This window comes from Siphateles boraxobius, unplaced genomic scaffold (assembly GCF_051911475.1).
Source record: "Siphateles boraxobius isolate OS27281-9 unplaced genomic scaffold, OSU_SipBor_1 25, whole genome shotgun sequence".
NCBI classification, from domain to species: Eukaryota; Metazoa; Chordata; class Actinopteri; order Cypriniformes; family Leuciscidae; genus Siphateles; species Siphateles boraxobius.
The window spans coordinates 5,959,205-5,983,412 of record NW_027508866.1 but is presented as its reverse complement, the minus strand read 5'-3'; the positions used below and the strand labels follow the sequence as shown (position 1 = coordinate 5,983,412).

Sequence of the window (24,208 nt, the reverse complement as noted above, 5' to 3'; positions counted from 1 at the left end):
CCAATTTGAAATGAAACAGCTGATGTTTCTGTGTTGTGCAAATAAATGTTATATCTATCAGGGAAGAGGAACCAAGCCAAACTTCATTCCAAAGTTATCTTCTAGCAAAACACATTCCCCTAAACCCGAAAGGTCAGCCCAGTTTGATGACATCAAATGATGCAAAACATGATCCATCATGACGTGTTGGACCCTACAGGCTTTAACACTGATTCTACGCCTATAAAACCATGAAACCACAAGCATCTGCACTGATCACTGACAAACGTGACATTTTGAGCCAGAAATAATATTCTAAGCAGATGTCACATAACTTAACAGGAGAATAATCAAGGTAATCATGTGATCAGCTGAAATATAAAACAAAATAACATTTAAATTTTTGCAAATATTTGAAATCACAGAATGTGTAAATAATTTAAGGAAAATGTAAGGAAAAATCTTAATAACTAAATAATGTTTTATACTTAATGTATATTTTACATGTTTTACTAAAAAAAAAATACAAATTATATATTTGATAATTTACAATCATTTATAATTTCATAGGTGAACTTTATTTAAATAATTTTATATTGTCATTATTCATTATAAAGTCATAAAAGGCAGATACATTTGGTTATTTTGTAAACAGATGTTAACTGTATGTTTTAGTATGTCACAGGCAAACGAAACCACAGCTTCTGTTGTAACAGAGTTTTTCATCGTGGGCTTCCCTGGACTTCTGCCCAAATACTACAGCCTGATGGCAGCACTTTTGTTCTGCATCTACATCGCTGTAATCACTGGAAACTCTCTCATTGTGGTCCTGTTTGTGACTGAACGCAGCCTCTTTAAGCCTATGTATTTTATCATGCTGAGTTTGTCCTTGTCTGATGTTGGTTTTTGCACAGTTGCTCTGCCTAAAGTCATTTCTCGCTACTGGTTTAGTGACGGTTATATTACCTTCTACGTTTGTCTGTTTCAAAGGCAGCTGATTCACTATTTTGGGACCCTAAACTCTCTTATTATGATGATCATGGCTCTAGATAGGTACTTGGCGATCTGTTACCCACTAAGATACCCTGTTTTAATGACTAACCGCACTATGAGACTTTTAATAGGGCTTTCCTGGGTTACTGCAATGATTGCCCCAACCATTGGCTTAATGCAAACAGTAAAACTGCCATTCTGTGGGCCAAATATGATCGCTCATTGTTTCTGTGACTCTGGATCTATAAACCAGCTCGCCTGCGCAGATGTCAGCCAACAGAGACTCGTTGCCTATGGTGTAGCTATGTTTGTGCTTCTCGTGCCATTCTCTTTCATCATCTTTTCATATGCATGTATCCTGGTGTCTGTGCTTAGAATAGCAAATGCACAGGGTCGTATGAAAGCCTTTTCTACCTGTGCCACACAGCTGACTATCATTATTATCTATTATGTGCCACGTTTCGTTGTTTACTCCAGTTCTGGCATCCCGAACATTCAGTTGAACAGCAGTCAGAAGATCGCCCTGGTCATGTTCTACAGTCTGCTTCCACCACTAGTGAACCCCTTCATCTACTGCATCAGGATCAAAGAAGTCAGACAGTTCTTTCTCAAATGGTGTGTCCAGAGAAACAGGATGAAGTGTCTAAAAGTCCATAGGTTAACTATTTCTAAATGAGATCATCTGCCTATTCCGTTCTGACACATGAAATTACACGCTTTTCAGACATATCACAATTCATGCTGTTTATATGCATTTACAATATTCCCTTATTTATATATATATATATATATATATATATATATATATATATATATATATATTTATATTTATATATATATATATATATATATATATATAGATAGATAGATAGATATAGAAAATTTTATATATTTATAGAATGGTAATAAAATATGACAAGAACTCATTGACCATCCTTCTTTTAGACTGTCTCACAAATGAATAAGGTTGAATATCTGTCAGATGTTAAATTTCAGTACTGTAAAGGGTATACAGTTAAAAACCCAGAACCAGATATGAAAAATGAAGACCCAGAGTCAGAATTATAAAAAATTAAAGAAAATATTTACTGAAGATAGTTTGCAGTTTCATCAGCAGAAGTCAGCTTCAACTCACACAGGAGTTCGTAGGCCGCCCCGCTTACAGTTACAAAGATCACAGCAGTTATACGATTTCCAAGGTCTAAGCTACGTCATTGCTTACAGGATGAATGATTCTCATTGGCTATGAAATAGATAAACACAGTAATTTTCCACACATATACAGATAGACTGAAGCATATCTCCATCGATTATGCAGCTGAAGTTAGGCACGTCATGACCTTCCAGGTCGCAGATTTGGGTTGCTGGGCGCCAGCATGTCCAGAACAACAACTCAGTCACTCTCCAATAATGCCAGTGGTTCCTTAACCAGTAACCAAGAAAACTAACACACACACCGACACACAGCTTTTCCAAGGTTGGATTTGGCCAGGCTCTCACTATAAACAGGAGAGTCCTCTCAAAACATCAAGATAATGCGTTCTTTCTCTCAAGGATAGCTAAACTTTAGTCTAACTGGAAAGAAAGGCTTTAACAAAGAAATGGCCCCTTAAACTATTGGCTTCAATGACCCCTATATGTTTAAACACATTGAAGACCTTTCTCAAACACAAAACAAGTCCCTATTTCATTTCTGGAAGCTGGGTTAAATAAGCAAGCACTGCATTCAGATATCAAATACAGACATTAAAGAATACATGAAAAGAACATTTCAGTAATCACAATGGTAACTTATATAAATAAAGTAAAATCTCCAGAGAAGTCATTCAACTCATTTGATATTTAGAAGGAAAAATATTGATTAATACCTTAATTATAATCAATCATTACATATACATTGAAGCAGCAGTGGATTCCAATCCACCCCCTTCAGTACACAATTATATAATACCAATTTAGGTCAACCAATTACCAACCAATGCTTAATTTAGTTCAGTCTGTGGGGTAAAAAGGTTGCATTAGCATTGCATTAGGCAACACAGAGGTTGCATTAAAGAAAAAACATTTATGCAAAATATGGTCCGTTCGAATTGTCTCAATAATTTTTGGTTCCAAATTTTTATACATTTTACTGGTAGTCGACTGTTTGAGTATAATATGTCACAGTTGATTTTATTTTACTATCATCACTTACATCAATGAACTATAGTGTCCTGCACCCACTAGTAAAAAAATATAAAATATCATATCTGGTGTATGAATAATATATATATATATATATATATATATAGTCATAACCCGGCTCAAAGGCCATGACAAATTCAAAGAGGACGCGAAAGATTGCCAAAAGTAAACATTTATTTTAATAACTTAAACAATAAAACGAATAAGTAACAGCAAGTAGCGCGTATTGGTCAGTGACATCAGTGGTGTAAATGTGGATGTGTGACTGTTGCAAAGTTTGAATGTTGGAAAATAAAGGTAACAGAACATAATATAATCCAACAACAAAACAAAGATGCACTGCTGGCAGGAGTGAGACCAGATCAGAGAGAGCGAGAGATTCAAAGGGCCGGAGTATTTATCTTCCCAAAGCATCTAGCGCAGGTGCTCCCAATCTGGCACTGATACCTTCAAAGACAAAAGGGAAACAGTGAACGTCTACGGTTACGTATGTAACCCTCTTTCCCTGAGTAGGGAACGGAGACGTTACGTCGGATGACGACGAATGGGGTTTCGCTTAGAAAGCCTATCAACTTCGAGTATTACAAAACGAGCCAATGGCAAAGAAATGCAATGGGTCTGCGGAATTTGCATGGCGTAACTCCGCCCCACCTCGTGGGTATAAAAGGAGGAAGCCGGCAGCAAGCAGATATGTTTCTTCGCTGAGGAGCCAAGACTGAGCTCAGGCGATCCCCGCGGTACAGCGGAAAGTGGCAGGCAGACGTAACGTCTCCGTTCCCTACTCAGGCAACGAGGGTTACATACGTAACCGTAGACGTTCCCTTTCGTTGTCACACCGAGTTACATCGGATGACGACGAATGGGGTTACTAGTCTAATCACGCCACCTTCTCAGCTGTCTTCCAGTGCCCTGAGTAAATCGAGATCCCTGTCAGCCTGGACAAAGGACTCCATTTATCACAGGTACGCTGGGAAGCATATCCCAAGCTTAGGGGAAGTATGCAATTAATGCCAACCCAGAGGGGGGGGGCTTAGAGAATACACATATGACCCGAAGGAAGCATATGGAAAACACTGGGGCGTCCAGCCGCAGGTGGAATATTTCAACCCCAGGGGTGGCAAGGTGGCTTGCCAAGGGAAAGACACATGCTCAGAGAGGCTTACAGTGGAAATACACATGTGGGGGTCGCTCAGAGGAGGGACCGTGCACACGGGAGGCACCTAGCCGACGCACAGGCAATAGACACTGGCGCCGACGTCAGGAGTGCTGGAGGAGCTCAGGGCTTTCGGGAAAGCTCACCTGAGGAGAATAACGCACGTATCCAGTCCGTGGAGTGGAATGGCGAGCAAGCGAAGACACCTGAGCGGGTCCGGTACTAGCTGGTTGAAGCGAGTACACGAGAGGACACAGGCTCCACTCGGAGATTATAGAATCTGGCGAATGTGTTAGGTGTCGCCCAGCCTGCAGCTCTGCAGATGTCTGTTAGCGAGGCGCCATGCGCTAGAGCCCAAGAGGACGCCACACTCCGGGTGGAGTGGGCAGTCACACCAAGGGGGCACGGTCGACCTTGCTGCTGGTATGCCAAAGCAATGGTGTCCACTATCCAGTGAGACAACCTTTGCTTGGAGAGAGCCTTTCCCTTCAGCTTCCCACCATAACAGACAAAGAGCTGGTCTGAGGTCCTGAAACACTGCGTTCTGACTACATAGGCGCGGAGAGCGCGGACTGGACAGAGCAGTGCCAAGGCTGGGTCTGCCTCCTCCGAGGGCAGCCCTTGCAGGTTCACCACCTGTTCCCGAAAAGGAGTGGTAGGAACCTTGGGCACGTATCCAGGCCGGGGTCTCAGGATCACGTGAGAGTAAGCCGGCCCAAATTCCAGGCACGCTTCGTCAACGGAGAATGCGTGCAGGTCCCCAACCCTCTTGATGGAGGCCAGTGCAACCAGGAGCGCTGTCTTCATAGACAGGAACTTAAGCTTGACTGATTGCAGGGGCTCAAAGGGAGCACTCTACAGGGCAGTTAGAACCACTGAGAGGTCCCAAGAGGGAACGAGAGGAGGGCAAGGCGGATTTAGTCTCCTCGCTCCTCTCAGGAACCTGATGACCAGGTCGTGCTTCCCCACCGACTTACCTTCGATGAGGTCATGGTGTGCGGCAATGGCGGCAACATAGACCTTCAGGGTGGAGGGAGACAGCCTTCGCTCCAACCCCTGTTGAAGGAAGGAAAGCACAACGCTTATCGAGCATCTCCGGGGGTCTTCTCGGTGAGAAGAGCACCAGTTGACGAAGAGGTTCCACTTCAACGCATAGATGTGTCTCGTGGACGACGCTCTAGCGGAAGTGATGGTAGCCACCACCGTTGGTGGTAGGGTACTCAAACCTGCCTCGTCCCATCCAGGAGCCACACGTGGAGGCTCCAAAGATCGGGACGAGGGTGCCATAGGGTGCCCCGTCCCTGAGAAAGAAGGTTCTTCCTCAGAGGGATCGGCCAGGGAGGTGCTGTCGCGAGGAGTACTAGTTCGGGGAACCAGGTCCGGTTGGGCCAGTAAGGGGCAACCAGAATGACCTGCTCCTCGTCCTCCCTGACCTTGCGCAAGAAGGCTCACTGGGGGGGAACGCATACTTGCGGCCCTGCGGCCAGCTGTGCGCCAGAGCATCCGTGCCGAGCGTGCCCTCGGTCAGGGAATAAAACTGGGCGCAATGGGTCGAGTCGTGAGAGGCAAACAGATCTATCTGCGCGTCCCCGAACTGGTCCCAAATCAGCTGAACCGACTGGGGATGGAGTCACCATTCTCCAGGGAGTGGCCGAAGCCGTGAGAGCTCGTCGGCTGCACAGTTCAGCGCTCCGGGAATGAAGATGGCTCGAAGCGACCTCAGATGCTTCTGACTCCATAGGAGAAGGTGGCGAGCGAGTTGAGACATACGGCTGTTGAGACAACAACAAAAACTGAGGTTCGCCCACGGGGTGAAGAACTGACGGCAGGTCGGAGTAACTGGTACTCGGAGCGTGCCGTGTTGCCATGCCCACCTCGGGACTCGGTCGCGAAGCCAAAGCTGAAGCGGTCTCATATGAAGCAATCCGAGCGGCGTGACCGCGGCTGCAGATGCCATATGCCCCAGGAGCCTCTGAGAGAGTTTCAGTGGAACCGCACTCTTGCCCTCGAATTGTCTCAGGCAAGTCAGCAGTGACTGCGCGCGCTCGCTCGTAAGCTGCGCGGACATGGCGACCGAGAGATCCTCTGCACGGGGCAAAGTTTGCTCTTCTCCCAGTTGACCCGAAGGCCCAGACGAGCTAGGTGCCGAAGCACTAGGTCCCTGTGTTCGCGAACCTGATCTCGAGAGTGAGCTAGGATCAGCCAGTCGTCGATATAACTCAGGATGCGAACCCCGTGTTCTCGAAGGGGAACAAGGGCAGCCTCGACGACCTTCGTGAAGATGCGAGGAGACAGGGCTAGCCCGAAGGGGAGAACCGCGTACTGGTATGCCTGCCCCTCGAAAGCAAACCGGAGGAACGGTCTGTGTCGAGGAAGAATGGAGACATGAAAGTAGGCGTCCTTCAGGTCGATCGCTGCAAACCAATCCTGGGGCCGTATGCATTCGAAAACGCGTTTGGCGGTGAGCATCTTGAACGGCATCCTGTGAAGGTTCCGGTTCAGCACGCGCAAGTCCAGGATTGGCCGTAACCCACCGGTTTTCTTGGGGACAATGAAGTAGGGGCTGTAGAAGCCGGACCTCATCTCGGCTGGAGGGACAGTCTCGATTGCACCCTTCGCCAGCAGGGTGGCAATCTCTGCTCTCAAGATAGGGGCATTGCCACCGACCGACGTGGAGCGGACTCCCCTGAAGCGGGGAGGAGACCGTGCGAACTGAATCGCATAGCCGAGCCTGATGGTACGCGCGATCCAGTGGGACAGACGGGGAAGCTCTAGCCAGGCTCCCAGGAACTGAACCAGTGGGATCATGCGAGCCACAGGCGTCCCCCCGGAGGGGCAGCGAAGCAGAGTAACTGGCCCAGACGTGGACGGCATAGCGGCCCGGGGTGGGGGCACAGTTAGCAACCGCGCCCTGGCAGAGGGGGCCAGGGGAGGACCAGGCTGGTCGTCCCGCGGGGGCCTGCTCTGCCAGGGGTCTGGCGACAGAGGGGGACAGGGGCGAAGTGGTCCGTGGACAGCACGCCGTGTCAACCGCCTCTGGGACAGAGGGGGGCGAGGAGAGCACGGCTTGTGGGCGGCGCTCTGTGTCGCCCGAGAACTCTGTGAGCTCAGGGAAGAGGGGATTGTTTCTGACTTTAACCACATTAGGATGCTACCCACCCGTGGGTGAGCAGCGGGGAGTGGAGAACAAAAGATTCTCCCCCGGCCCTCCACCGGGGGAAGGAGTGGTCCTGCTACCACCTCCTGAGAAACAACCATCATCCCTGAGCAGCCCGTCTCAGGAGCGCCGCTTGGCCCGGCGTTTAGCGGGGGGCGGGGCAGGAGAGGGCTGTGGCGCCTTCTTACGGCTTCCTCCGCGACCGGCCCTGGGTGGAGGCTGCTGCGTGGTCCGGGCGGGAGGGGCTGGAGCCGCAGGAGGGCGCCCTCGGCGGGAAACAGGACGAGGCATCTGCCCGGCCGGCAGGGTGGAGGCAGCAGCGGGCCGGCGGGGCAAAATGTGTCTGATGGCCTCGGTCTGTTTCTGGGCAGTTGAAAACTGTTGGGTAAAGTCTTCAACTGCACCGCCGAAGAGGCCGGCCTGGGACAAGGGGGCGTTAAGCAGACGGGTCCGCTCGGCGTCCCGCATGTCAGCCAGGTTCAGCCACAGATGTCTCTCCTGGACCACAGCTGTGGACATCACCAAACCCAGGGAGCGCGCGGTAACCTTCGTCGCCCGGAGAGCAAGGTCGGTCGCGGCGCGCCGCTCATCAAAGAGCCCTGGGTTTGTCCTACCCTCATGCATGTCTCTGAGCATCTGGGCCTGGTAGACCTGCAGAGTGGCCATAGCATGCAGTGAAGCAGCCGCCTGTCCCGCCGCTCAGTAAGACTTCGCCACCAGGGTCGACGAAAATCTACAGGCTTTGGATGGGTGCTTAGGCTCGCCCCGAGAAGAAGCACTCTGAGGACATAGTTGCATGGCAACAGAGCGTTCAACCGGGGGAAGCCCAGTGTACCCACGGGCAGCTGCCTCATCGAGGGGAGGAAAGGCGGATGAGACCAGCGAGCGGTCCCGAGAAGACAGGGGGGTCTTCCAGGACTTCGAGATCTCATCATGCACATCCGGGAAGAAAGGTATCGGGGTTTGCCGAGAACGAGGGTCGGCGGCCTTACCCAAAAACCAATCGTCCAGCCGCGAGCGCTCAGGACAGGGTGGAGGCCTCCACTCAAGTCCGATGCTCGCGGCTGCCCGGGAAAGCATGGCCGTCATCTCCGGATCAGACTCGAGCACAGCCGTATGCACACCGGAAGGTGGCAGCTGTGACGAGCCCTCACTTCCAGAAGAGTCAAACCCACCTAGTGATGCTGCAACAGACATGGCATCTTCCTCTGTAGCTTCAACTGAAACACGCGGGCCACCAGAGGGTAGACCCGCGGGAATCAGCAGTTCACTAGCGGGCACCGTCATTGAAGAGGGGGGCTGGGGTCGCGGACACATAGTCGGCGCCTTGTTCCAGACCGTAACCCTCAGGTCACCCTGGCCACCAGCCGCAGGACGGGGGGTGGATGAGGGGACTCTCACTCTTGCGAGTTCACTGAGTCTCGACCGTAATGACGCAATGGTCATGTTCCCACAGAGAGAACATGAGTCATCCACGAGCGCTGCTCTAACATGATCAATGCCCAAACATACTATGCAACGCTCGTGCCCATCAGAGTCCGATACCAATCTGCCGCAACCAGAAGTACACGGGCGAGACATCTTTAAAAAGACGTGCCACGTGTAAGCTCTTTTAGTGAGAGAAAACTCAAGTGTTGAAGCACCCGGGGAGAAACGCACCGACTGGCAGACCACTGCAACAGATCAGCAGGAGGCACGCTCTCGCCGTGTATCGCCGTCACACCAACACTCGAGGTACTCGTTTGTAAAGCTGACAATTCAGAGATGGCTTGTGGAGAGAAGAATACACTTGGCTCCGAAGCGAAAACATATCTGCTTGCTGCCGGCTTCCTCCTTTTATACCCACGAGGTGGGGCGGAGTTACGCCATGCAAATTCCGCAGACCCATGGCATTTCTTTGCCATTGGCTCGTTTTGTAATACTCGAAGTTGATAGGCTTTCTAAGCGAAACCCCATTCGTCGTCATCCGACGTAACTCGGAGTGACAACGAAAGGGAACTGCCCAACACCACACAGCAAACACCCAACTATGCATGGCCGTCACAATATATATATATATATCAGAATCAGAATCAGAATCAGAATCAGAAAGAGCTTTATTGCCAAGTGTGCTTGCACACACAAGGAATTTGTTTTGGTACTGAGGCTTCCAGTGGACATATACAAATACAACATGAAACATAATACTACAAATTATAAGAATAAAAAATAAAAATATAAATATATGAGAGTAAAACTATCACAGTTGGGTTTAGTCAGAATAGACATTTTCAGATTTACAGATTATGAACCTATTTACAGTGTTTTGAATATTATAAATAAATAAATCTACATATATATATATATATATATATATATATATATATATACAAAGACACACACACATTGTAGCCTATATATATTTAACTAACCATTTATCCTCCAGTTCTTAATTATAAAAAAATACATGGAATATTTGTAGTTTAATTTGTTAGATTGCAAGCACATTTATAACTGTAAACTGAAATATATTTTAATAATAAATAAATCACAAATTTCCTACCAAACATACATGCAGCATGACTGCAGTTTTTGTTGTTTCATTAGTTTACTATTAATAATGTTCTATTATTTTATTTATGCATCAAAGATCATAGTTATATATTGGTGCCCCTCAGATATGCATCACACGTTTGCAATTAGTTCAAAATGCTGCTGCACGGCTTCTCAAAGGGAAGCGTAAATGTGAACACATTACACCAGTTTTGATCTCGCTTCATTGGCTACCGGCTAAATATAGAATTGATTTTAAAGTTTTGTTATTTATTTTTAAGTCTTTGCTGTACCAGGCTCCACAGTACCTATCTGTACTACTACATCCGGCCACACAGTCATGATCACTCAGATCGGGGGACTCTAATTTACTATCTGTCCCTAGAACTAGACTTAAAAATAAGGGTGATCGTGCTTTTGCAGTCATCGGCCCTGAGCTATGGAATAGCCTACCGGCTTACATTAGATCCACCCAAACTTTGACAATTTTTAAATCAACTTTGAAAACATATTTTTTTTCAATAGCTTTTAATATATCATGATTTTTTTATCTTATTGTTTGTTTTCTTTCTTATTGTTTGTTTTTTTGGCCTTGTAAATCAGAATCAGAATCAGAAAGAGCTTTATTGCCAAGTGTGATTGCACACACAAGGAATTTGTTTTGGTGCTGAGGCTTCCAGTGGACTATACAAATACAACAAGAAACATGAAACATAATACTACAAATTATAAGAATAAAGAATAAAAATATAAATATATGAGAATAAAACGTATCACAGTTAGGTTTAGTCAGAATAGACATTTTCAGATTTCCAGATTATGAACATATTTACAGTGTTTTGAATATTATAATAAATAAATCTAAATATAACTATATAAGTATCACCTGAGTTGTAGGATATTGCAATAAACAGTGGGAGTATTGCACTTAAAGGCATATGCCTTGCGAGGTGTGTTAACTGTTCAGAAGGGAAATGGCCTGTGGGAAGAAACTGTTCCTGTGCCGAGATGTTCTTGTGGCCAGTGATCCTGGTGGTGTCCAGGGTGAGTGGAGTCTGTGATGATTTTACCTGCTCTCTTCCTCACTCTGGAAGAGTACAGGTCCTAGAGGTATGGCAGGGGGGCACCAATGATCCTCTCCGCAGTCCGGACTGTCCGTTGTAGTCTCCTGATGTCTGATTTGGTAGCTGAACCAAACCAGACAGTGATGGATGTGCATAAGACAGACTCGATGACGGCTGAGTAGAACTGAATCAGCAGCTCCTGTGGCAAGTTGAACTTCCTCAGCTGGCGAAGGAAGTACAGTCTCTGCTGGGCTTTTTTTACAATGGAGTCAATGTGATTGTCCCACTTCAGATCCTGAGAGATGGTAGTGCCCAGGAACCTGAATGACTCCACTGCTTCCACAGTGCTGTTCATGATGGTGAGTGGGGGGAGTGCTGAGCTGTTCCTCCTGAAGTCCACGATCATCTCCACTGTTTTGAGCGTGTTCAGCTCAAGGTTGTTGTAACTGCACCAGACAGCCAGCTGTTCAACCTCCAGTCTGTAAGCAGACTCGTCAACATTCCGGATGAGACCGATGACAGTGGTGTCGTCGGCAAATTTCAGGAGCTTGACAGAGGGGTCTTTCGAAGTGCAGTCATTAGTGTACAGGGAGAAGAGCAGTGGGGAGAGAACGCACCCTTGAGGGGCGCCAGTGCTGGTGGTGAGAGTCCTGGATGTGTGTTTCCCCAGTCTCACTCGCTGCTGCTGGTCCGTCAGGAAGCTGGAGATCCACTGACAGATCGAGGATGGTATGGAGAGCTGGGTCAGTTTGGCTGTGAGAAGATCAGGCATGATGGTATTGAAGGCTGAACTGAAGTCCACAAAGAGGATCCTTGCATAAGTCCCAAGTCTGTCAAGATGTTGCAGGATATAATGTAGTCCCATGTTGACTGCATCATCCACAGACCTGTTTGCTCTGTAAGCAAACTGAAAGGGATCCAGCAGGGGTCCAGTGATGTCCTTCAGGTGGGCCAACACCAGTCTTTCAAACGACTTCATGACCACAGACGTGAGAGCGACAGGTCTGTAGTCATTAAGTCCAGTGATTTGGGTTTTTTTGGGGACCGGAATGATAGTGGAGCGTTTTAAGCAGCACGGAACTTCACACTGCTCCAATGATCTATTGAAGATCTGTGTGAAGACCGGGGCCAGTTGGTCAGCACAGGCTTTTAAACAAGCAGATGAGATGCCGTCTGGGCCTGAGGCTTTCCTAGTCTTCTGTTTTTTGAATACTCGGCTCACGTCCTTCACACAGACCTTAAGCTCAGGTTGGATTGCAGGAGGTGCAGGAGGTGATGGTGAATGTGTTAAGTGCAGGTTAGAGCCGGTGTGTGGTGTGAATGAGGGCTTTTCAAACCTGCAATAAAATTAATTTAAATCGTCAGCCAGGTATTGATTGTCCACAGATCGGGGGGATGGTGACTTGTAGTTGGTGATGTTCCTCAGGCCTTTCCAGACTGATAATGGGTCGGTGGATGAAAACTGGTTTTTCAGTTTTTCAGAGTAGCTTCTTTTAGCAACTCTGATCTCCTTTGTCAGTCTGTTTCTGGCCTGGTTATACAAGATTTTATCCCCAATTCTTTAAGCATCCTCTTTGGCATGACGAAGGTGTTTGAGTTTCCCAGTAAACCATGGTTTATCATTAGTGAATGATAAGAATGACCTGGTAGGAATGCATGTATCCTCACAGAAACTTATATATGATGTTACAGTATCTGTGAGATCATCCAGATCGTTGGTAGCAGCTTCAAAAACAGTCCAATCAGTGCAATCAAAGCAGGCCTGTAGATCCTGCTCTGCTTCATTGGTCCATCTTTTAACAGTCCTTAACACAGGTTTAGCTGATTTCAGTTTCTGCCTGTAGGTCGGAATAAGATGAACCAAACAGTGATCAGAGAGCCCTTGTGAAACGGAGTGATACGCATTCCTTATTGTGGTGTAACAGTGGTCCATTATATTACTGTCTCTGGTGGGACATGTAACGTGCTGTCTGTATTTTGGTAGTTCACGGGAAAGATTTGCTTTGTTAAAATCCCCAATAATTACTAGAAGAGAATCTAGGGTGCCTTTGTTCCGTTTCAGATATTTGTTCAGCCAGCTGTTGTAGCGCCGCGCTCACGCACGCGTCTGGAGGGATGTAAACATTCACGAGAATGAAAGAGGAAAACTCCTGTGGCGAGTAGAATGGTTTGCAATTAATGAAATGGGTCTCTAAGTTAGGAGAGCATATCTTGTTCAGTGTTGTTATATCTGAACACCAATTTTCGTTAATGTAGAAACACAATCCACCACCTCTAGTTTCCCCCGTTAGCTCCGCGATGCGATCCGCTCGGAACAGCTGGAAGCCCGGCAGATGTATTGCGTTGTCCGGTATGGCTTCACTCAGCCAGGTTTCAGTGAAGCACAGAGCAGCAGAGTTAGAAAAATCCTTGTTAATCCTTGTGAGGAGAAGTAGTCGTCCATTTTGTTAGGAAGGGATCGGAGATTCGCAAGATGAATGCTGGGGAGTGCAGTGGGCAGGCCGCGCTCGCAGAGTTTAACCAGCGCGCCGGTACGCTTCCCGCGTTTGCGTCTGACCGCGCGTTTGAACAACAATGCTGCACCTCCAAAGAGAATGTCCAGCAAAACGTCTGAATAATCAAAAACTGTATAGTTTTCTGGTGTGTGTTTCCTAATGTCCAGTAGTTCGTCTTTGGTGAAACTGATAGGAAAATAATGACTAAACACAGGACAAACAAACAAAAACAACACAATAGCTGGAGAGCTCCACACCGAGGCAGCCATCTGCAGCGCCATCTTGGTTAGGATTTAAGCTTGGTTAGGATAAAGCACTTTGGTCAACACCAGTTGTTTTTAAACGTGCTATACAAATAAAATTGTATTGTATTGTATTGAAGATCATGGTTTGATCATGGTTGAAGATTAAACCATGATCATGGTTGAAGATCAAAATTGTGATCATTTACTCACTTCTTAGTCAAAAGTCACATTATCATTATAAGTCACAAACGCATCATATACCACAGATTCAGTATTTTAACGTGTGTGTATTAATGAATTCCAAACATTCGTAAATAGTGTGCGCATTCATAATTAGCATAATCCCCGTCCATGAGTTACAACTACGCAAATTACATGTCCAGGAACACTGTGGAATCTTCTGGACTTCCTTCTCAGGTTTGGCATCAGTATTTTGCTAATTGCAATTAGACTAATTGGCCATATGCCTACCAATAAATATTAAATTATCGTGTATCCACTAACGCATTTTTAGCCAGCTAAAAATGCCTGGTGCTCTTCTGCAAACGGCCAACTGGTGGCGCTTAAACGCTTAGATACTTTGTAATATAGAGACTGAATATAAAAATGCAGTAACCAGCAATATTAACTTCTCCATTGTTGTTCAGTCGTTGTAAAAGTAGGATGATTGGTCGGTGTAGTATTTGTCCCGCCCCTCCCCCACCGTGATAGGAAGGCTGGGTAAAAAGTGACAGTGACATTAAAAAACAAACAAAAAACATGACAGGGCAAATCACCTTGTGAAATATTATTATGGTACAAAGTGCATCAAATTGCAATGTCATCACTTTACCTAAATGAGAAAGTTCAAATGTATTGTGCGCCATTTACACATGGTAGGGGAGCAGGTGTAAATTTGTCATACCAACTAACATTTTGAAAATACGAACATTTTCGTGAATCCAAACATTTACGTCAGAACGGCTGTAGGAACGATTTACACAAAAATTCGTTCTGCTTGTATCTCATGAATGATGCCAAATGACTCAAAATTGTTTACACTTATTTCTAATGATGTGACAAAACCAACTACAGGTTGGTAGTACAGTACAGGTTGTACTGTTCCTGCTCTGCAATCTTATCTTAGAGTGTTTAAACTTCAAAAAAGAAGAAAACGAAGAAAACTTTCTCGTAAAATCTTGAGCCGCTCAGCGTGCCATGCGCCGTCAAGCTGCCGGCTGACAGCGCCTGTTGTCACGGCAACCCAGTGCGTCATTCGACGCTCTTGATGCCCTGTCGAGACTCAAATGCCTTAAACGAGGTGGACTCCCCTCACCTATACCACGATCTAGGTGACCCGAGGATTACAGTGATTGCTTCCCTGCCCGGTAACCAATCCCTGTGGGCCCCTCAGACCTCTATCACATCGCAAACATGCTGAGACTGCGTTTGTGGGTGGTTTATGTTTTCTCATGAGAGCATGATCACGTCGGCACGTTGTTCATCTTGCCATTCTCATAAGGGCTTGAGAGCTCAGCGTGCCGGTACCCAAGTTCTCAGAAAGAGCAGCTTCTCTATCTCTGGGTCCCAAGAGGGCAAGGTTAGCAGTGCGTGACCTGATGTGGTTCGAGGCCACGAGTATGCCGTCTCACGCCTCCCCTGCCGATAGGTGGAGTCAGGGAAGTTTTGCACTGCACAATGATACCCCTTTTCCACCAACATGAACCGCAAATTAGTTCAAATCTCCCAGAATCTAGAGCTCGAGAGCAAGACCTCGCAAATACTGTGCTCCAAACCGAGTAGCGCGCGCATAGCAGAGAGGGAGAGAGCGAGAGACCTTGCGTGTGTGTGCTACTGCCTCATAAAGTGCATGTTATGCTGCATTCACACTGGACGCGAATAGCGCGTCAAATTTGCGCCTACCGTGTCTAGTTATACGCTTGACCACTTTGAATCCATTCGCGCGTCAAGAGCGAATTGTCACAATCGAAACCCGTTGGCGGCCATCTTTTTTATGTTGATCGAGCATTCACCGAGAGAGTCACAGCTCTGTAATTGCTCTGGAGAGCAGAACGGCGGCGTAGGGGTCATCGTCGCCGTATTTGTGTCCACCTGACCCTTCGACCCAGTGTGGCGAGTTTCACCATTTGCTCGCTCCAGGAGCTGCGCCTGGATGACGGCCGCTTTCAGCTATACTTCCGCCTGTCCCGCGCCCAGCTTGATGACCTGTTGTCCCGCATCGGAGCGAGGATCACCCTCGCCCTCATCCACCTAATCTGTCATTTATTTTTGTTTTGATGATGGAGCCAGCCTCCAAAAGTGATTAATCTGTCCTGTGATTTTTTTCTCTCTCACACACAACACTGTCCAGACATGAACTTATAATGCAGTATGTTTGTCTTCACATTATAATAATATTTAATATAATCTAGATATGGAATAAATAGCATTCAATACAAAATGAATGTCTATATATTGAAATCAAGTTTTATGTGATAAAATAGTTGCCTTTGTTGTGCATTAGAACCATTACAAAATAATGTATTGAAGCATCCAGATACTTCACCACGTGACAGCAGCAAGCAGCTAGGCTCCTGATTGGTTAACGCGGCGCGAATTGACGCGAAAGTTCAGATTTTTCAACTCGGGCGGCAGACGCGAATTCGCATCAAACGCGTGAATTCACAAAATGCACCATTCGCGCGTAACGCGCAATTCGCGCGAACTTGACGTGCGAATGAGGCGTATTCGCGTCTACCGCGCCGCGCTCCACGCCTCATTCGCGCCGCAGGTATTTTTTATGCGCGTAACGCGTCTTTGCATTGACTTAACATTGAAATCACTCGCGCCTGACGCGCTATTCGCGTCCGGTCTGAACGCAGCATAAGACTGCATGTGAGAACATAGGAATCGCAGAATACAGTAAATTATAAGCAAAGATTAATGTGTTTATAGTTCATATCACACACCATATGCACTCCTGTAACTTTCAGCAGAAAATTTAAAAAAAAGTGCGGTGATGACCTCACACCGCGGCAGGCATCTCATTAACACGATATTGCGGTGATGCAGTTATCGCCAAACCCTAGATGGTTCGGCTTCTCGCAGACCGATCAGCGCATGACAAATGACTGCGAAAGCGATCCAAAAGCACAAGGAGTCGAATGCTCTCCAAACACTCCCACAGGTCTGATGGGTCCACGCCGCTCGAACATCCATCAACAATGGCAGTTACTGAGTTACTATTGGTGCTCATGGCTTTGCGAACCTACATCGGCATCCAAAAAACGGCAAATCCAACATGTTTGTGCAGCTCGCCGTAACTTGCATAGACGGAAAATATGCAAGCGGTTCTTACTTCTAGACCAGCAATGTTTTGGTGCTACTTTAGAACCACTTTTTTTGTTTCAGAGCTGGTGCTTTGGGTGTCGAAAGACAAAGAACTGATCTGAAACTAGGCTCTGGCTCTGAACCAGCACTCAAACTGCCTTGGTGGAAAAGGGGTATCAGACCCCACTTCGGGCCACTATGCAGTCCGAGTCGTGTCCCTGCACTCCGCTCCCATCCCCTAATGCACATCACCCTTCGGGCTGTCCCTGTCGCCCCATGTCTTCACAAAAGTCACGGAGGCGGCCATTGCTCCCAGAAGAGAGTGTGGTGTTCGTATCATCAACTACCCTGACGTCTGGCTAATACTGGCCCAGTTAAGAGAGCAGTTGTGCGAACACAGGGACATGGTGCTCAGGACAATTAGGAAAAGAGCATACTCTCCCCAGTGCAGAGTATCTCTTTTCTCAGTATGGAGTTGGCAGTGATGTAGTACTCGAGTCCGGTCTCGGACTCGAGACCTGTCTTGAGACCGGTTACTGCTTTCTCTGACTCGTCTCGGACTTGTTCCTTCAAAGACTCAGTCTCGACCCTTCAAAGACTCGGTCTTGACTCTGACTCGGCATAGGCGGTCTCATCCCCATCACTCTACCGGTGAGAGGGTTCAACACCCACACTTTTTCTGCAGTTTTTCACAAACGCCTTACTACAGTCGCTCTCGTTCAGTCATTTCTCTGGCCGCTCTTTGTCTGCGCTCGCTGCGTCTCCTCTCCCCATTCCTCTCAAAATTGACACCGGCTTTGAGTGTGACCGGCTGATGATTGGCTGTTCTGCCTTAAGTCCCGCCTCTCTTGGTGTGTTAGATTTATCGGTCAGCTCGTGCTGAGGAGGCGGGAACTTGACTTGGACTTGCTTCCTCAAAGACTCGGTCTTGACTCGAACTCGACTGTATTTGAAAAACAACGGACTCGGTCTTGACTCGGACTCGACCCTTCAAAGACTCGGTCTTGACTCGGACTCGACTGTATTTGAAAACCAACGGACTCGGTCTCGACTCGGACTCGACTCGACTCGGACTCGACCCTTCAAATACTCGGTCTTGACTCAGACTCGGCATAGGCGGTCTCGTCCCCATCACTAGGAGTTGGACTCGGTCAACCTAACAGGACGCCTCACAGAGGAATGTGTTCAGTCAGTGCTTGAACTGCTTGAATTCGTTCAAACGCAGAACAGCGGCCCCACTTAAACTTTTTCAGAGGCTCCTGGGGCATATGGCATCCACAACCGCAGTGACACCGCTCGGATTGCTTCATTTGAAGCCGCTTCAGCACTGGCTTTACGACCGAGTCCCAAAATGGGCTTGGCAGCGCGGCTCGCACCAGGTTTCCATTTCCCCGCAATGTCGCCAAACCTTTAGCCTTCGTAGTTTCTACAAAGGAGTTCTATGCAGGAGTTCTATGCAGATGTTATATCTATCAGGGAAGAGGAACCAAGCCAAACTTCATTCCATAGTTATCTTCTAACAAAACACATTCCCTACTCCCTAAACCCCAAAGGTCAGCCCAGTTTCACAACATCAAATGATTCAAAACATGATCCTTCATGACGTGTTTGACCCTAAAGGCTTTAACGCTGATTCTACGCCTATAAAACCACAAGTATCTGCACTGATCACTGAGAAAGTGACACACTGAGCCAGGAATATTCTTAGCAGATGTCACATAACTTAACAGAAGAATAATCAAGGTAATCATGTGATCAGCTGAAATACAAACCAATATTATATTTAGATTTTTGCAAATATTTGAAATCACAGAATGTGTAAATTTAAGGAAAATTAACTATTAAACTAATTAAAAATTGAACTAAATGTTTTATAAATAATTTATATTTTACATGTTTAATGAAAAACAAAATTTATAAAATATATATTTGATAATTTACAATAATTTAGAATTTCATAGGTGAACTTTATTTAAATAATTTTATATTTTCATTATTATATTGTATTTTTAAGAATAATTTTAGCTATTGAAGAAAATATGTATTTTTTTAATTAGTAGATCAAAGCCATTTTTACAAAGTATGTCATGTGTAAAAGGCAGATACATTTGGTTCTTTGGTAAACAGATGTTAACTGTATGTTTTAGTATGTCACAGGCAAACGAAACTGCAGCTTCTGTTGTAACAGAGTTTTTCATCGTGGGCTTCCCTGGACTTCTGCCCAAATACTACAGCCTGATGGCAGCACTTTTGTTCTGCATCTACATCGCTGTAATCACTGGAAACTCTCTCATTCTGGTCCTGTTTGTGACTGAACGCAGCCTCTTTAAGCCTATGTATATTATCATGCTGAGTTTGTCCTTGTCTGATATTGGTTTTTGCACAGTTGCTCTGCCAAAAGTCATTTCTCGCTACTGGTTTAATGACGGTTATATTACCTTCTACATTTGTCTGTTTCAAAGGCAGCTGATTCACTATTTTGGGACCCTAAACTCTCTTATTATGATGATCATGGCTCTAGATCGGTACTTGGCGATCTGTTACCCACTAAGATACCTTGTTTTAATGACTAACCGCACTATGAGACTTTTAACAGGGCTTTCCTGGGTAACTGCAATGATTGCCCCAACCATTGGCTTAATGCAAACAGTAAAAATGCCATTCTGTGGGCCAAATATGATCGCTCATTGTTTCTGTGACTCTTTGTCTATAAACCAGCTCGCCTGTGCAGATGTCAGCCAACAGAACCTCATTGCCTATGGTGTAGCTATGTTTGTGCTTCTCGTGCCATTCTCTTTCATCATCTTTTCATATGCATGTATCCTGGTGTCTGTGCTTCGAATAGCAAATGCAAAGGGTCGTATGAAAGCCTTTTCTACCTGTGCCACACAGCTGACTATCATTATTATCTATTATGTGCCACGTTTCGTTGTTTACTCCAGTTCTAGCATCCCGAACATTCAGTTGAACAGCAGTCAGAAGATCGCCCTGGTCATGTTCTACAGTCTGCTTCCACCACTAGTGAACCCCTTCATCTACTGCATCAGGATCAAAGAAGTCAGACAGTTCTTTCTCAAATGGTGTGTCCAGAGAAACAGGATGAGTCTAAAAGTCCATAGGTTAACTATTTCTAAATGAGATCAACTGCCTATTTTGTTCTGACACATTAAATTGCACGCTTTTCTGACATATCACATTACATGCTGTTTATATGCATTTACAATATTTGTTTTTTATAGATAGATAGATAGATAGATAGATAGATAGATAGATAGATAGATAGATAGATAGATAGATAGATAGATAGATAGATAGATAGATAGATAGATAGATAGATAGATAGATAGATAGATATAGATAGATAGATAGATATAGATAGATATAGATATATAGATATAGATATATATAAAAAATGTATATATTTATAGAATGGTAATAAAATATGACAAGAACTCATTGACCATCCTTCTGTTAGACTGTCTCACAAATGAATAAGGTTGAATATCTGTCAGCTATTAAATTTCAGTACACAATTATATAATACCAATTTAGGTCAACCAATGCTTAATTCAGTTCAGTCTGTGGGGTAAAAAGGTTGCATTAGCAATTAAAGAAAAAACATTTATGCAAAATATGGTCCGTTCGAAGTGTCTCAATAATTTTTGGTCCCAAATTTTTATACATTTTACTGGTAGTCGACTGTTTGGGTATAATATTTCACAGTTGATTTTATTTTACTATCCTCACTTACATCAATGAACTATAGTGTCCTGCACCCACTAGTAAAAAAATATTAAAAATCATATCTGGTGTATGAATAATTATATATATATATATATATATATATATATATATATATATATATATATATATATATATACAAAGACACACACACATTATAGCCTATATATATTTAACCAACCATTTATCCTCCAGTTATTAATTATAAAAAAATACATGGAATATTTGTAGTTTAATTTGTTACATTGCAGGCACATTTATAACTGTAAACTGAAATATATTTTAATAATAAATAAATCACAAATTTCCTACCAAACATACATGCAGCATGACTGCAGTTTTTGTTGTTTCATTAGTTTACCATTAATAATGTTCTATTGTTTTATTTATGCATCAAAAATCATAGTTATATAGTGGTGCCCCTCAGATATGCATCACACGTTTGCAATTAGTTCAAAATGCTGCTGCACGGCTTCTCAAAGGGAAGCGTAAATGTGAACACATTACACCAGTTTTGATCTCGCTTCATTGGCTACCGGCTAAATATAGAATTGATTTTAAAGTTTTGTTATTTGTTTTTAAGTCTTTGCTGTTCCAGGCTCCACAGTACCTATCTGTACTACTACATCCGCCCACACAGTCATGATCACTCAGATCGGGGGACTCTAATTTACTATCTGTCCCTAGAACTAGACTTAAAAATAGGGGTGATCGTGCTATTGCAGTCATCGGCCCTGAGCTATGGAATAGCCTACCGGCTTACATTAGATCCAACCAAACTTTGTCAATTTTTAAATCAACTTTGTAAACATTTTTTTTTTCAATATAATATATCATGATTTTTTTATCTTATTGTTTGTTTTCTTTCTTATTATTTGTTTTTTGGCCTTGTAAAGCACTTTGGTCAACACCAGTTGTTTTTAAACGTGCTATACAAATAAAATTGTGTTGTATTGTTTTGAAGATCATGGTTTGATCATGGTTGAAGATCAAAATTGTGATCATTTACTCACATCTTAGTCAAAAGTCACATTATCATTATAAGTCACAAACGCTTCATATACCACAGATTCTGTAATTAAACGTGTGTGTATTAATGAATTCCAAACATTCGTAAATAGGGTGCGCTTTCATAATTAGCATAATCCCCGCCCATGAGTTACAACTACGCAAATTACATGTCCAGGAACACTGTGGAATCTTCTGGACTTCCTTCTCAGGTTTGGCATCAGTATTTTGCTAATTGCATTTAGACTAATTGGCCATATGCCTACCAATAAATATTAAATTATCAAGGAACAACTAACACATTTTTAGCCAGCTAAAAATACCTGGTGCTCTATGTGTTGGGCTCTTATAATAAGAGTCAAGACATAGCTGGATCGATTCACATAGCCTCTTTATTATTATTCACAGGCCCAACACCGTCTGCCCCAACCCTGTGATAACCCTTTACTGCCCCCTAGTGCCCTGGCAGTGTAACAATATTATAGATCACACCACATCTCCCTTTCTGAAAAGCAATAGAATAGACTGTGACCTAATATATTTATCAGCAGATTGCATAAAGCTCTTACACTCACTTTTGTATCTTTGTGAAACATAGGTCAACTATAACACAATTCTTTACAGTATTTATTTTACACTCGTCTTTCCTGTAAACTCTTAGTGAGACCGAATTACCCTACAAAAAATATGAACTCTTTGAGGCCTCTTTAAGCTACACATGAGTAGTCACCCTAAACATTTAACACAAAACAGGATTCAACTTCCTATTAAACTCTTATAACACCTAAATTACTAAACCTCCCTGTTTAGTACATTAAGCATATATACTTTTCTTCTTTTTTTTTCTTTTTTTTACTTTACAGATTCAGTCTATCTGGCTTTGTGATAAACCTGCCAGATCTGGTTCTCACAGTTTGGGGAGTGTCCCTAGACCTCTCCGGAGACACCTGTCCAGTGTCTGTCGAAGTGTCCTGCAGGTCAACCCCTGCAGCATGCTCTTGTATGTTACTGCTGTTGTTTGCCGACATGGGCATGAGGTGGCGGCGATTTCTCCTCAAAGTGCCCTGTGGTCCACTGACCAGGTAAGATCTAGGTGTTTCATGTGCGGCTGTCACAGTCCCTGTAGATCTTGTATCTGTGATCCACACTTGATCTCCTGGTGACAGGTCAGAGAGATTTCTCACTCTGTGTCTGCGGCCGTAGTTGCTTGCATCCATCCATCTCCTCTCCCTTTCTTTGCACTGCACCGAGCTAAGGTCTGGAATGGCTGGCTCCAACACCGGCGGGAAAGCTGGCACAGTAGTGCGCAGGCGCCGCCCCATAAGCAGCTGAGCTGGACTGAAGCCATTGCTCAAAGGAGTGCTCATATAAGCCAGCAGCGCACGGTAAGGGTCAATAGCTTTTTTCAGCAGGTTTTTGATGGTTTGGATCGCACGCTTGGCCTCGCCGTTGCTTTGAGGGTTTCTTGGGCTGCTCGTTACATGCTCATACAATTCATACTCCGTGGCGAAGGCCGACATGTGAGCCCCTGCGAACTGAGGCCCGTTGTCTGTGACTAGAATCTCCGGTATGCCGTGCCTGGTGAAAATTGACTTGAGGTGCATCACCACATCCACACTCCTTGTCGGGCTCAGCTGGGCCACCTCCACGTACCTGGAAAAATAGTCCACAACAAGCAAGTAGTCTTTGTTTTCCAAAGTAAACAAATCAGCCCCTAGCTTCTGCCATGGCCTATCGGGTAGTTTGGAAGGCATAAGAGGCTCAGTCACATTGGCACGTTCTTTAACGCACGCCGTGCATTTAAACACCAGCTCTCCTATTTGGCTACTAAGCCCTGGCCACCACACAGATTGCTTGGCTCGTTCACAGCACTTGACTATTCCCTGGTGTCCTTCATGAATTTTCTCTAGCACACTATTCCTCATTACTGAAGGGATAATTAGCCTAGTACCCCGCAATAACAGTCCATTGTGAGTGCTGACACAGCCCTATCAGTCCAGTAGGGTCTTACTAGCACATCCAATCTGCTGTGATCTGGCCAGCCCTCGATGCAATACTTCATCACTTCCGCGCACACGCTGTCTACACTCAGCTGTTTCCGCAGCTCGGACAGGTAAGCCTCGCTTGCTGGTAAGTGTTCCATCACAGAGTCCACATATATGTTAGTTTCCTCCATTAAGCCATCTACATCGATTACGCCATCCTTCAGTGGCGCCCGTGACAGAGTGCCTGCTGTAGTAAGGCTTTTCCCTGGGACGTGCATGATTGTGTACCTGTACCTCATGAGTCTCATCCTGAATCTTTGTATTCTAGGTGGGAGTGAATCCAGCGCTTGTCCTCCCAGCAGG

General features: G+C 45.1%; 3 protein-coding genes across 4 annotated transcripts in view; all 3 read left to right on the top strand.

Annotated features, from left to right (window-relative positions):
• Positions 1 to 655: 655 nt before the first annotated feature.
• On the top strand, positions 656 to 1,648 carry LOC143750719 (olfactory receptor 2AT4-like). Its single transcript, XM_077243895.1, has one exon. The coding sequence runs from the start codon at positions 656 to 658 to the stop codon at positions 1,646 to 1,648; it is 993 nt and encodes a 330-aa protein (XP_077100010.1).
• Positions 1,649 to 11,135: 9,487 nt separating this feature from the next.
• LOC143749718 (uncharacterized) overlaps positions 11,136 to 24,208 on the top strand; it is a 29,307-nt gene continuing 16,234 nt past the window's right edge. For both annotated transcript variants that reach the window (XM_077242183.1, XM_077242182.1), the window contains exon 1: positions 11,136 to 11,421. The gene's annotated coding sequence lies outside the window, so the exon portion shown is untranslated. The remainder of the gene's footprint in view (positions 11,422 to 24,208) is intronic.
• Positions 19,260 to 20,249, top strand: LOC143750718 (olfactory receptor 2AT4-like). Its single transcript, XM_077243893.1, has one exon. It carries the CDS (start codon positions 19,260 to 19,262, stop codon positions 20,247 to 20,249), a length of 990 nt encoding a protein of 329 aa, XP_077100008.1.

Bases quoted from the DNA above. Each gene is read 5' to 3' on its own strand.
- LOC143750719 (XM_077243895.1), top strand. From the start codon at position 656: ATGTCACAGGCAAACGAAACCACAGCTTCTGTTGTAACAGAGTTTTTC.
- LOC143750718 (XM_077243893.1), top strand. From the start codon at position 19,260: ATGTCACAGGCAAACGAAACTGCAGCTTCTGTTGTAACAGAGTTTTTC.